Raw genomic sequence first — 14,616 nt, forward strand, 5'->3', positions numbered from 1 at the left:
TTTTACCTTGAAGCATCAAAACCCAGTACAAGGGCCGTATTATGACCTCTTATTTTCAGAGAGATTATGCCCTGAATTCAAGTGACTGGCAAATTCATATTATTATGATCGCAATAACCAGCCATGGTTAATTATTATGGTATTATAGGAATTTGCCGGTCAGTCCAATTCACGGCGTAAACTGTCTGGAAATAAGAGGTCATAATAAGGCCCCTGAACTTTTGAAAAGTATTGTATCGTAGAGCATTATGAACGCTTATACTTACGTAAGAACATACTTAATTTTTTTCTAAATACATTAATTTTATAGTTAAATATTTTTGATATATTATGATAGTGAAATCTAAATGTTTTCATATAAATCAGTGATGTGTTTAATCTGTTTTGACTACTGGATGATTTGATTTAAATTTTGACGCGTTTATCTAACTATTCAAGGATTAAATATAGGTATTTTATTATTTTATTATTTTCTTATACTGTGTTAAAACATTTCGTTAAAGGGTTGTGTTATTACTTTGATTCTAATCACAGGATTTATTAAATATAACCATAAGAGCTTATGATGTTTATGAAAAGTGTGCTGCATATATTAGCCAAAATAGTTAATTACGAAGTTAAATTTACATTTTCGACGACACCTTACAGTACTGGAATTGAAAGGAAACCTAATATTGCGCCTTTAAAATAACCTTAGAAAATAACGTACAATTATTTCAATTATCATAGTGCAAAAATTTTCTATCGTGGCCCTGAAAAGTCAGTCAAGTTTCAACTATGTTCACAATGAAGTAAGTATTTCAGACAACTGATATCAGTTAGATTTATGTTACCTTCTGAATGTTATTTTCAAAACATTAAACAGCAATACATATTCGACATGGTGGAAAGACATGCGTGAAATGTCATTTTGACAGATATATCAGACTGCACAGAGTGAATAGTAAATTTTTTGTAAAATTGTGTTTCCTAATTAAAGTAAATGGTAGAATCCTAAAATGATACACCGATTTCTGATATACTACGAATTTATTTCTAGTTGAAGCAGGTGATCTTTATGATAATTAGACTATGCTTGCAATAACAAGCGGATGACTATAGAGCTCTTGACAACAGTGACCTTGAATAGAAATTTGATGAAAAAACGAATATACATATAAGATTGACATGAAAAAATTATTTAACTGTTAACTACATCAATGGTTATACCTATATTGTTTTTGAATAAAATTATTTTTGAAAATAACATAAGATAATTATAAAGCTATCAGTCGAACTACCTATTACCTGAAAACTATAAACTAAAATAATGTCGAGGTCAGTGTAGAGAGGTCACTCAAAATTATCAGATATTTCAGAAGAGAAAACAAAACGAAGCTTTATTCATAAAAATTTTATGAAAACAATTTATCAAAACTTGTGACATTGAATGTTAAACTTGAATAAGTACTTGGTTAGTGTTATACATAAATGACCCTTAAACTATTAAAATGTAGGTCAAGGTCACAGAGAAAACGAGCATAGGAAAATTGCGAATCGACGCCGCGCATCCAATAGACAACGGGCGTCCCACGCAACGCCTCAAAATAACCGGACGCCTGAAACACTACACCGTTCGACGCGAATGTCGGGAAAAATGATGATTTCGCAACGGCCTATCTATTTTTGCGGCACAATCGGACTCAGTACACCTAGCTCGTACCTGAGTGAGGGGGCGGGTGGCACAGGTTTGACAACACAATCACAGTCACACACTTCACTCCAGAGAGTGGTCGGGGGTCGATCAAGCAGAGGCGTGCTCTGTTCGCGGCCGCGGCATCCAGGCGACTGATCTGCACCATGCCTTGCCCAATCCACGGCTAAACTTAGATAGAGGATACATTTCTCTGGTGACGTCGCGGGCGGCAAGGTCGCCAAACAAACCTTGGGGTATCCTTGACAGGTCGATGTCATTACTGATAAAGCTGACAGTGACATTAGTTAGTGGAGACACGCGTGAGCAGGGATTAGGAGTCATATTTGAACCGTTATTTTTAAATTACACTGAGTAGATAGTTAAAAGAAAAATAGTGGTAGCAGAATGTGGAGAAGCTAAGTAGAACTACTAATAGATTTAAGATTTTATCAATATTCGAAATGGATTAGTCGCTTATGTAGCTACGCTTTTGCACGCCTCATAAGCGAAGCGTTGAGGTGGGTACTACTGTCACTTCGCGCAAAACATCTGATTTTTCAAACTTAAAATCTCTTTATGTATCATACATTGCACTTGTAAGATAATACATACACACACATATTAAGAAAAAACACTATTTTTAACGTTCATGATATTTTTGATGTCATTTTTGTTATTTAAACTAGTTAAAAAACAGTTTAAAAAAGTTCTGTCTTGGACGTCCGTGTGTCTGTATGTGCGGATCCTTTTTCTTGTTAACACGATAGCGACCGAAATACTTTACTAATCGAGTCTTTTTTTTTCTCTTACGCTTGAGTATGCTCAGGAATAGAACCCTTTCATTTTTCAGGGTCTGATTCGATGTGGTTTAATTGTTATTAAATAAACAAAAATAATAATTAATAAATATTTATTAAAAAAAATTATGAGGCGTGCACTTTTGGATTTTCCAAATTATTCTTCTATTATAATAGTAATACAAATAAGTGTTAAACACAAATGAGTACACGATAAGAATGACAGGAGAGAGATGCGGCCTTCTGTATCTTGGAGCGCTATGGAAAAGCGAATAGAGCTTTATAATTTCCTATTTGGTATTTTCACATCAAGGTTTAAATTTTATATAGCATTTATATAGCATTCCATCTGTAACCCAATTTTGCAAAAGAAGGGCCAGGGGCGATTGCTCTAAGGCCCCCAATACTACTCTAGATAGAAGGATGGCTTACATGGTTGTTATTAGACGCTGGGATGTACATGTGAATCGGTGGTGTTTGAAATTGTAGCGGAGAAAATCTGATTTTTCAAAAGACTAACTTTGTTGAAACGTTGAAATATACGGAAAGTAATTTTAAGTTTTTTTTGCATAATGTTACATGAAAATACTACAACGTTCATCCTCTTACGGGATATTGGTTTTATATTTGTAGTATACTGAGCATAATATTATATTTGAATAATTATTCAATTTATAAACGATAATTTTGTTTTTAAATTACAATCTATGGTCTAAATTTAAAACGTATCATGGGATTGATCAACCAACCTGCTCGCGATATTTATATTTAGGTCAGTTATAAGAAACACTATGAAAAATTCATTCGTTCTGCTTTTATCAATGTTTTGAAAGCTAGTTTGAAGGGAATCCATTAATCACTAAATCGTAATCAAGTAGATGGTTCTGGAAAGATTTTCACCAAACGATTTCAATTTTTTTTAAAATACCATTCCATAACTGACGGTAATGTTAGAAAAAGTTAGTTACCATTCGTTCAAAACTAGAAAGAACTCTAGATCTTCTTATTCTCTTCAGGATGATTGCATCTCATGTTTATTTAATTTAGCTCCTCTCTACAGCTTTATTTGAACTCAAATTCATATTTATCAGACCTTTATAACTCCGTAGTAATTTTTAGATTCCTAGTTATGTTATACCTAAAAGTTATACCAGATTTGGTGGCCAAACCTGAGCACTTGTGGTACAAAATCGAAGCGACAGCGAGAATACAATGAAATTGATTTACCAATAACCTAATTCTGAAGTCATCATCATCATTATCAATCTCAATAATGAAAATTTCTGAAGTATAACTGAAACAGTAGATACAGATCTAAATGTATATTTGTTGGAATTATTTTGGGGTTTGACTCAGGTGTAGACAGTGTTGCGTAGGATAATAATATTCGGTGACGCGCTAACACCAGTCATTCAGCATTAGCGGAATGTACGATTATACAAGAATTTATAGAATTGTTCTAGTAACTTTCTCTTGAGTGGGATCTCACGTGGGACCTACACCTACATACATATAATTTGTCTTATTTTTAGTATCTATAACTTTATTTTTATCCGCGAAAGTACCAACCTTAACTAATTTTTCACAGTGCTTTAAAAAGTGTATCAAATAAAAATGTGTAAATTAAGAGTAAAAAACAGTTCAAAGTATGGTATGTTTATCGAGGTATCTATACTCAAAAAAGTCAGAAGGAATTCGAGTCTTGATATTTGTGTTTAAATTAAGCCAGCTTAAATATTAACAGCTGCAGTTTCCAAAGTAAAACTAAAATAATTCTGGAAAGGACCTAAAATAAGACAACTTATTGGAGATCTCTTTCATATCCACTGAACATTTATAAATAAGATAATATCACACCGTCTATCGCATGGCCAACGTCAGAAGAATTCAGTCAAATTAAAAGTTCAATGCCGTCACTATTTCTGCAGCGAATGTTGCATCATGATCAACTAATCTGCCATTTGTGCTACCAAAAATATGTAAACACGACTCAATGTCATCAATTTTAAGCTTTACAGATTTACAGAACATATTCTCCCTTTTTTTGGTTTTAAAAATTTTCCAAATCTTTTCTTGTCGACTTTTGATGGAATTTTGTAAGAACATTGATATGTTGTTTGTCATAATTGATCTTATCAATGTAATATGCCCAATTATACATCTATATTTTTCTAGTGACTAGACTTATTTATGTAAATCTAATAGATATAACAAATAGTAGAATCTAGTATCAAAATAATTTCATCTCAAGCAAATTTCTGTAGCGATAATCAATCAATTGTGCAGGAAATAGCCCACAAGTGTGTGCGCAATATAAATACGCATAATTACTCATAGATAATTGGGCGGGAATTAAAATGTATGAGGTTTTACCATAAATTAATTTTTGTCTTCGTTTATACACACCTGCCCACGTACCCATCTGTTTTACATAGTGCTAGGTACATACATAGCTTAAGATATATTTAGTTAAAATAGTTAAAATACCAGCTTGCAGAGGCAAAGACGCAATGAGACTGATATTGATAAAAAATGTATAAATTCTATCAAAATATGTCAAGTAAATTTAACTACCCTGTTTTATAAAACTGTATCTTCTTCTGTAGCCTAGCACGCAAATCATCAAACAAATGAGACAAGAAAAGGCGTCAAATAGCTGAGTAGCAAATGCCAAAGCAAGAACGCGGATATAGTACGCAAACATGAGTTTGATTGACGTGATGTGAGTCGAGACAGCTTCTAACCTAACACCTTTGACCGATATTTTGTGACTAGCTGGAGCTGACTTGTCAAATGTGTGATGTTCAGTTACAGTGAAAATAAGAACACCTTCTTTTAATTGATTTTCAATTATAAAGCTAGCTAAGTAGCTAAGTAGATAATATGGAGCCTTCCTTTTCGGAAGATTCTTCCAAGTCAATTAAATCGATCTGTTTCTCGCCTCATGTACTGTTATTATTTTAAGATCCATGAACCATTTATTTTTTTAAAGCTAACCAACATTGCACTGATTATATAAAAATAAATCTTATCTATGTTTTTCGTACGCTTCATTCGTGTGTACAACTGAATCGAATGCTGTAAGAAAATTTAAATATTCTGAATACTGTATACCTGAAAACGTCGATCGCAGTTTTATTAATACCTAGTTTTGATCTAAAACCTAGGTCAAGCAGACTGTGACTAATTAAAAATCATATTTAAGCGGTAAACATGATAATGTAGTGTCCCCGATATGAAGGGAGTGACGGATCGTCGAGAACTATTCTAGTCGTTGGCGGTCTGCCGATGCGAGGCGCCGACTGGCTATGTGAAATGCTTTGGGTATTAAATAGGAAAACTAGTGGTCCGCCCCGGCTTCGCCCGTGGTACCTACATGTTTAAACTATCCTATCTCTCAAGTTGGATCGAACTGCACATGGTGTGCGAATTTTATTATAATCGGTTAAGTGGTTTAGGAGTCCATTGAGGACAAACATTGTAACACGAGATTTATATATATTACTAGCGGTCCGCCCCGGCTTCGCCCGTGGTACATATGAAAAATAGATGTTGGCCGATTCTCAGACTTACCCGATATGCACAGAAAATTTCATGAGAATCGGTCCACCCGTTTCGGAGGAGTATGCAGACTAACATTGTGACACGAGAATTTTATATATGTGGGGATGGTGTAAATAAAAACGCCAAATTAGCCCAATCAGTTTAATTCCCAGACACCGAACAAAAATACATTTTTAACAATCCTCCATTTCTTTTCGTACCGAGACACCAAGTCAAGTCATAGATAAACATCAATCTACAGACAACATATCCACAGAGTAAATAATAGAAAAACACAGACTAAAAATAAAGCTAATTATGAAATACATCTTAATATCTTATCCTATTCCCACATATATAAGAAAGATGTATGAAAGATTGGCTTTTGCAAATATAAAGTGTTTGCTAGAATGGTCCGTGTCGTATAGGTGATAAAAGCTTCTATCTGATGCAGAAGAATTGATAAGTTGCCGTAAACAGCTGTTTATCTAAGCTTAATTGCGTCATTTATCTTTATTATGCTTTTATATTCACTTCCATTAGTATATGCAAAATTTACAAACTATAGATTTTTCGGGAATCACTGTAAATGACTCTTTATTAGCCTTAATTTTGTAAGATCTTACAATAAATAGAAGTATGTGTGTAGTGCCATCTAGTACAAAGCTGTAAAAGTCTATTAATACAACGCCATCTGTTGTACAGATGATTAAATTTATATATGCGCCATCTGTTATTTAAAACCGCGAACGAAAATGTATAAATGTATTAGTTTCTTGTATCGCCGCTAGATGGCATTGATTATATTATTATTTTATATCAAGATGTTCGTCAAAATCAGTATTCTGTAATTAAAATTGATTTTGACCCACTTTTATTATACACGGACAGATTTAATTAAAACTTTGTGCACTTATCAAGGATCGGTGATAGTTTATTTTATTAATTGTTCACAGATATACAAAAAAACTGACCTGAAAGTACTTCTTAACAACCGGATGTAAGCTCAGTAACTTCTGTGCTTTCGGCTCGTCCCGGCAATACGCCACGTGCTTATCGAACTCACGCTCCATGCGGAGGAGGGCCCTGCCCAGCATACGAGGCTCTCCTGCGTAGTACTTTATGCCTTCTAGCAGGGTCCTGTGAAAAATGGTTTTGTAATCTGGCTTTAGAATTTAGATAATGGAGATTTGACGTAGACAAAAAAGCTTTAGCTAATGAGTACAACTTTTTTTCTTAGTATTGAGGAAAGGGAATTTTACTTTGTATATGGGACTTGACATAAATTAGGAAAATTGTTGGATAAATATTATTAAAAAATAAATAAAGAAACGTAGCGATGTCGAGTGCTAATGTCAATAATAATTCATAGCAAATATTATAAATACGGAAATAGCTCTGACTGACTATGACTGATTTTCACAAGACAAATAGACTATTGATTTTTATGGGCAACACCTGTTACTTATAAGAAAGATTGGAAAATAATAAAAATGTAACGTGTCCATTTAATTAAACTACTCACGTATTATGAAACTCGCAAATTTGCTTAAAGTTCGCGAAGAGGAACTCTCGACAGTCGAACACAGCTTTGGGCGTGGTTGCCTTGTCCATCGGCCGCATGTACTGGCTGACCACTTGCTGCATGTCTCTGCCGAACTCCTCTTCAGTCTCGATTAATTCGCGGACCACGGCTCTGAAAAGTGGTATATTTTATTGATCTTCTAATTTTAGATCATAAAAGGAGGACGCGTCAAATTGGGCCTGAAACTTGGGTTAAGACCAATACACACGAAATATTGTTTTTGTGATAGATACATACACATACCTAACGAAAAAAATAAATCAACCGGGTTCTTGTACAGTCAAGGCAAAAAAAAAAAAAATTATTTATTTGGCTATTATTTTGCGCAAAATAACGGTGTTTTTAATTCGAGTGAAGTAAATATAAACCTAAAATATGTCACTGGAGTGACTGAGTTTAACCACAAAAAACGTCTAACTACGTTGAATTATAATAAACACGGTATAGGTACCTGTTACAAAACATAATACATATTAGTGTATTTCGGTTATTAGAAGGCTTAAGATTAGTACGTCTTTGTAAGTGAAAGTGAATTGCAGTAACATAAAGATATTGTCATTGTCTTATAACAGTTATTAATTGCAAAAAATATTATACACAAAGAAATAAAACTTGATGTGACTGTACAAAAACCCGGTTGATTATTTTTTTATATATATTTTTCCATGTATGTATGTGTTATGATCTATTATAAAAACAATATCTCATGTGTATTGGTCCAACTCAAGTGTTCAGGCCCAACTTCCATAGTAAAATGCCCATTCTCCTTTTTTATCTATAAGGAATAAGAAATTTCTTTGTCAATTTGTTTTGTATAGATACTACATTAAACTGAGTGTGAAATACAAAATATAAATGAGCAAAGTAAATAGAAGTGTGAAGACACTTCTCGACCTATAATGACAAAATTATCAAATATTGGACATCTAAATTTAAACCCGCAGCTAACAATGTACTTAACCCGTGGCTATCAATATCTATCGAACTTTGGATATCTATATCGAAAAAGCACATAATTCATCTATGACTGGTCAATACCACCCTAATATAATCGCAGATTCAGTACATCTTACATGCAATTAGCAGCAAATTTGTCACCCATAATGCATCATGTATATCAACTTATCCAAGCACTTGATATATAGCCGTCTCTGGCACTCGCTGAGCGGGTAACGAGACAGGCCCTGAGTAATTGAGTACCAACTTGATGCATAGTTGCCGTGAATCGTATTTTGGCACTGAAGGTTTTTGGAAGTGAGCGGGGAATGCACTTTTGTGGATTTATTTTGAGATATAAAAATAAATGTTTGAGGAGTGTTTTGCGTTGAGATAATTTGGTTCGAGCATTCTGCGTTGAGGTAATTGGGTTCCCTGTTGGATAAATTGAAGAAACGTGTTTGCTGATATTTCCTCATTCTCTTTTCAAATGTTAATCAGAAAATACTTTCGATGAAGGATATTTTTTACAGCTTTTTTTTTGCGAATACGTCACAGTTCGCCTTTCCAAATTAAATCATTACTATATTCAATTCCAGTAAAATTGGCTATGCTTATCAATTTACCAAATTACATATTTATCTATAAATGACATGCCAAAGGTCTGAGTTGTTTGAACATCATGTGAGCCAACGTACTCGCCATCTACGTACGGCTTCACTCTACGTATCATTAAATTTATGAGCATATTTTCAGGAGTAGAGCCTATTATATGACGAATACAGTATACTGTAATGATTCAGAGCGTGAGTCAGGCGGACTTCTATTGTTTGTTTTTTTTTCAGAGGCTTGAAGACAGTAATGTCTCTGTTTGAAAGATGATAATTTTCCCTGTAGATATTGAGTTTCTTTGATGGACTTATATTGCTTTTGAAGTGTTACGTGAGGAATAAACACATACGCAGGAAGAAAGTATGTATTTACAGAGGTTCTCCTGGATTTTTTAATCTGAAGCTATTAAGATATAATCTACAAAGGAAACACTACATGTATCTGTTATCCAAATCTGTTATGGCATACGAGTGGATCGACGACATCATAAATATTCGTTATGTTAAGTGCTGGAACTTATACATTCAGACTATATTTATTGGCAGGTCATCTATTTGCACTTAATTTTGGCACCATTCACACTTCTAAATCGATTAAAAATTATTTTATATTATGCAACAGACTGAAATGAATTAACATTTGGGCAGCTGATTTAATTAAATCAGAGAAAGAAAACTAAAGAAAATAATTATAAGTAGGAAATTCTGTCCTTAAATGAACTTTCAGGTGTTTTTATCGTGGTAGTGGTAGTAAAAGGAAAACCAATTCTTATTTAACTCGTATCGTGTGATGTTTTTAAATCCGTGTTTTTTTCCAAGAATCCTCATTCAAGTCCCACATAACCAGAATCAGGTCTACATCTAAATGTGTCTTTAAATTCGCGACAAATTAAGGACATGAAGATAAACACATCATCAGGCAATACTTTACTGTCGACATGTGCCCCACTTCCGAAGTGATCATCTGGAAACCAATTACGATCGAAAAAAGGGGGTAATGCGTTTATTGCACGGAATATGTCAAATACGATTTAGCGGTATGTTAATCAGATGTTTTTATAAGTATTGCACGCCTCATAAGCGAAGCGTTGAGGTGGGTACTACTGTCACTTCGCGCAAAACATCTGATTTTTCAAACTTAAAATGTCTTTATGTATCATACATTGCACTTGTAAGATAATACATACACACACATATTAAGAAAAAACACTATTTTTAACGTTCATGATATTTTTGATGTCATTTTTGTTATTTAAACTAGTTAAAAAACAGTTTAAAAAAGTTCTGTCTTGGACGTCCGTGTGTCTGTATGTGCGGATCCTTTTTCTTGTTAACACGATAGCGACCGAAATACTTTACTAATCGAGTCTTTTTTTTTCTCTTACGCTTGAGTATGCTCAGGAATAGAACCCTTTCATTCTTCAGGGTCTGATTCGATGTGGTTTAATTGTTATTAAATAAACAAAAATAATAATTAATAAATATTTATTAAAAAAAAATTATGAGGCGTGCACTTTTGGATTTTCCAAATTATTCTTTTTTATTTTTCTTCACGTATTTTTGAAGTGAAAACTTCTTTAGCGACGTTGGGTATAAAATCTTAAACTCGCGTCAGGACACGTGACCTGATCGAAAAAGCGTAAGACGGATGGATATCAAACATGCTCAACGTTAATAATCAAGTTTTCACTTCTGCCGGCACTCCCGGAGTGCAACCCGTCTTTTTTAGGGTTCCGTAGCCAAAATGGCAAAAACGGAACCCTTATAGTTTCGTCATGTCCGTCTGTCCGTCTGTCCGTCTGTCCGTCTGTCACAGCCGATTTACTCGGAAACTATAAGTACTACAGTGATGAAATTTGATGGGAATATGTGTTGTATGAACCGCTACAAAAATATGACACTAAATAGTAAAAAAAAGAATTGGGGGTGGGGCCCCCCATACATGTAACTGAGGGATGAAATTTTTTTTTTCGATGTACATACCCGTGTGGGGTATCAATGGAAAGGTCTTTTAAAATGATATAAAGTTTTCTAAAAAACATTTTTCTTAAAGTGAACGGTTTTTGAGATATCAGCTCTCAAAGTCGTAAAAAGTATGTCCCCCCCCCTCTATTTTTATAACTACGGGGTATAAAATTCTAAAAAAAATAGAGGTGATGCATGCTAATTAACTCTTTCAACGATTTTTGGTTTGATCAAAGTATCTCTTATAGTTTTTGAGATAGGTTGATTTAACTGTAATTTATTATATTTGCTGCTACGGAACCCTTTGTGCGCGAGCCCGACTCGCACTTGGCCGGTTTTATTTCTTGTTGGAATACCTGTACATTTATGTTCCGTTCAGACTATTTGTATGTATTACCTAACCGTTATTCCTTGTACTCATATACGAATCTTATATATTATTAAATATGGTCATACCGTCTAGGTTTGAAAGACAAAGATTTTAATTTGTTTTAGTTTTGTAAGATTCCATCCCGTTCGCTTTTGGCCCTTTGATTACTATCTCGCGTTATAATCTTATAGTGAATCACGAAACACCAATAAATGTAAGTAAATATAAATCTAAGGCGACATATGTTAGCAATAACACTAATATTTGTCACATTAACATATGAATTGTGTCTGTTGGTGCTCAGGGAGACATGCTACAATGTAGCGGTAATATTATTATGTAATGAAAACCGAAATATCGTTGTCTTATCGAATTATCCTTGAAGAAATGATATTTCTTTAAATAGCATAGTAAGGTTGGGTCGCCTAAGATCGGATGTGACATAAGATCGGATGCATGGAATAACTCGCAAACTAGGCAATATTCTCTACTGCTACCAACACTACTAGATCCGCCATTTTGTTCTGCCCCTCTCTTCACTCTGCGGCCGGCCAGCGACCAGACGGGACGTGTACACAGGTGATTCAGCAGAAAAGGTGTATTTTGTGGCGAAAATCGTCGATCCGATCTTACCTACAAAATTTTGATGGCTCATTGTGGAGAGTACTTTCATTGAAATAATGTAATTAATTATTTTGGGGCAGAATTAGCGAATCCTCTTTCCATCTGTATACTTTGATTACGCCTAGGACGTTCACAACCCAAGATCCGATCTTCCCTCCCAATGCCGAAGATCGGACCGAAGTTTAGCTCTTGACTGCGCCTTATGCAATAATGCGCAATAATTATTAACTTTTAATATATTTAACTATCCAATGACGCTATGACTATCAGACCTTAGGTACATTTTCATTATTTAGTCCTAGAACACGGAGGATAAAAGTTTGAGAAACTTAATTAGGATGAGGAGGGAAGACCGGACTAAAAAAACGCAATAAAAAAAAAACTTCTTTGTCAAATTTTTTGAGGAATTTCCTGACTCAATCATTGATGCTCAATGTATGGACGTAAGTCCGGATGTTTTCCTAATGTTAACATTATTATTAAACGCATAGAAGTGAAGATACTACATAGTCCGATCTTCGGCCGAACTGTTATTTTCTTCACTATGGTAAGTCGAAAAAAGTCTGCTTTTTAGGCTCTAAATTTGCTTAGATAGATAGCATCTACGCAAACCAAAAAATTAGGGGTTAAACAATATTTTCTTGTCATCAATTTACAGTTGACCGCAACAGAAAAACGACATCGAATCATGAGAAATAAAATAAAAAATACAGTACGTATAAAATTTTCGGCATATGCGTCCGATCTTAGGCGACCCAACCTTAATAAAGGTCGAACTCCGAACATTGAAGATATTTCGAAAAATTTACATTTCATTGTGCATTCTGTAAGAGGTATTGGTTGGAAAGTGTAGAAAAGAAAAAGGGAGAAAAGAAACTAAAAACTAATAACAGAAGTCACACAAACCACACATACACTATGAAAGAACAAGGTAACCTGGGCAAATTTAGGGTAAACTGTAATACGTTAGGAAAACGTCTTCAATCGAAACACAAAACAGTTACCAAATCCGTTAATAAAACCAGAAAATCATCATAATAACACAAATAAGTTATAGTTCGATTCAAACTTAATGGCGGTTCGGAAGTTAGATGCAGGTGCGAGTGCGGGTGCGCACAGGTCCTTTAACGTCCCGCTAATACCTAAAATTGTTTTCTGCGCATCGGATTGTACGATGTTCCGAGCCGCCATTATGTTTGAATCGTACTGTACATAAGCTACTCACTGTCGCCTGGCCGCGAGCGCGGTGGCGTCCCGCTCTGGTCGCTCACGCAGCACGTGCGCGGGCACGAAGCCCTGCCGCGTGCGCAGCTGCTCCTCCTGCACGTCGTCCACCACGCGCACCAGCCATCTGAAGATGGTCTCCAGTTTATTCATTTTGATTAAGCTTCATTTAAGGGCTGATTTTTCAATCCTCGGTTAAAACTTATTCGTCGAATAATTTATAGGTAAAACGACCATTTTAAAAACGTATTCTAACTGCCCGTATTTGACAGTTTACGTGACATTTTAATATTATAGTGTAATACTTTATTGGACGGATAAGTTTTATCCAAGCATTGAAAAATCGGCACTAAGTGGTGTTAAATTTAGTACGTTGGTTAATTAATTCAACTAGACTTTCCTTTGAATCGTCATCATACATAGACTTTAAAAGCGCTTTGAATTGTCATTATACGTAAAGGAATAAGATAGGAGCAATTTAAGCCCTTTCAAGAGGTAGCATTTAACAGAAATATCGGCAATGAATTCTAAATTTTCTCTTATCAAAGCATAAACAATTTTATATCTAGGATTATTATATCCTATCCTATCCTACTTATAATCCTTCTAAAATAATAAATGTGAAAAAAACATGGGCAAAGCCGCGGGTGTAAAGCTAGTGTATAATATATATAATACAAAAGACAACATGATTTTGCATCTTCCACATAGGAGAGTGGATGTTAAATATGATATTGTGTCCACTATGTGATCCAGGCAATTCATTTAGATACACAATTACAGACATCTATACATAAGTATTTTATTTCCACTAAAAATCACCGAAGTATTATTTTCTGAACTAAAATTTAAAATACGCAAATTAATTCAAAACACCAATGTTGATATTTCGATTACTTCTGACTGGTTTTCAAACTCCTCAAATTAACGATCAAAAACCTTAAATGTTTATATAAATATGATATTTATAACGAATCCGCGAATAGCCTCCGGTGTTGCGCCTCTCTCGTCGCCCGTAACATCAACACATCATACTTGAACGTTTGCGTAACCGATTGCAAGAGATATTAATACTTTGAAAGTATTAATATTTCGTACAGGCCGTATTTCATCTTTATTAGAAATCTATTCTGAGACAGTATTGGAAATGAATCTCGCCATCATTTACGTAGTATCAACTTTTTAACGACGCAAAGTATTTTGTGTGAATTAGGATTTATTAATTTATGAATGTCAAGCTGTTGATGTCAAGCAACAAAAGCTGTTATGCCAATTTTATTCGATGC

The 14,616-nt window shown here is 34.4% G+C and overlaps 1 protein-coding gene across 4 annotated transcripts in view; it reads right to left on the bottom strand.

The window, feature by feature from the left end:
• The window catches only part of Obsc (Obscurin), a 97,372-nt gene that overhangs the window by 54,688 nt on the left and 28,068 nt on the right, over positions 1–14,616 (bottom strand). For all 4 annotated transcript variants that reach the window (XM_089695978.1, XM_089695977.1, XM_089695979.1 and 1 more), the window contains exons 4-6: positions 13,332–13,457; positions 7,541–7,711; positions 6,990–7,155 (exon numbers count right to left, since the gene is read on the bottom strand). In XM_089695978.1, coding sequence (XP_089552104.1) covers positions 6,990–7,155; positions 7,541–7,711; positions 13,332–13,457 — 463 coding nt within the window. The remainder of the gene's footprint in view (positions 1–6,989; positions 7,156–7,540; positions 7,712–13,331; positions 13,458–14,616) is intronic.

This window comes from Colias philodice, chromosome 6 (assembly GCF_061535455.1).
Source record: "Colias philodice isolate Cphi_HAF_F1 chromosome 6, ilColPhil1 Martin Lab GWU primary, whole genome shotgun sequence".
In the NCBI taxonomy this organism is placed as follows: Eukaryota; Metazoa; Arthropoda; class Insecta; order Lepidoptera; family Pieridae; genus Colias; species Colias philodice.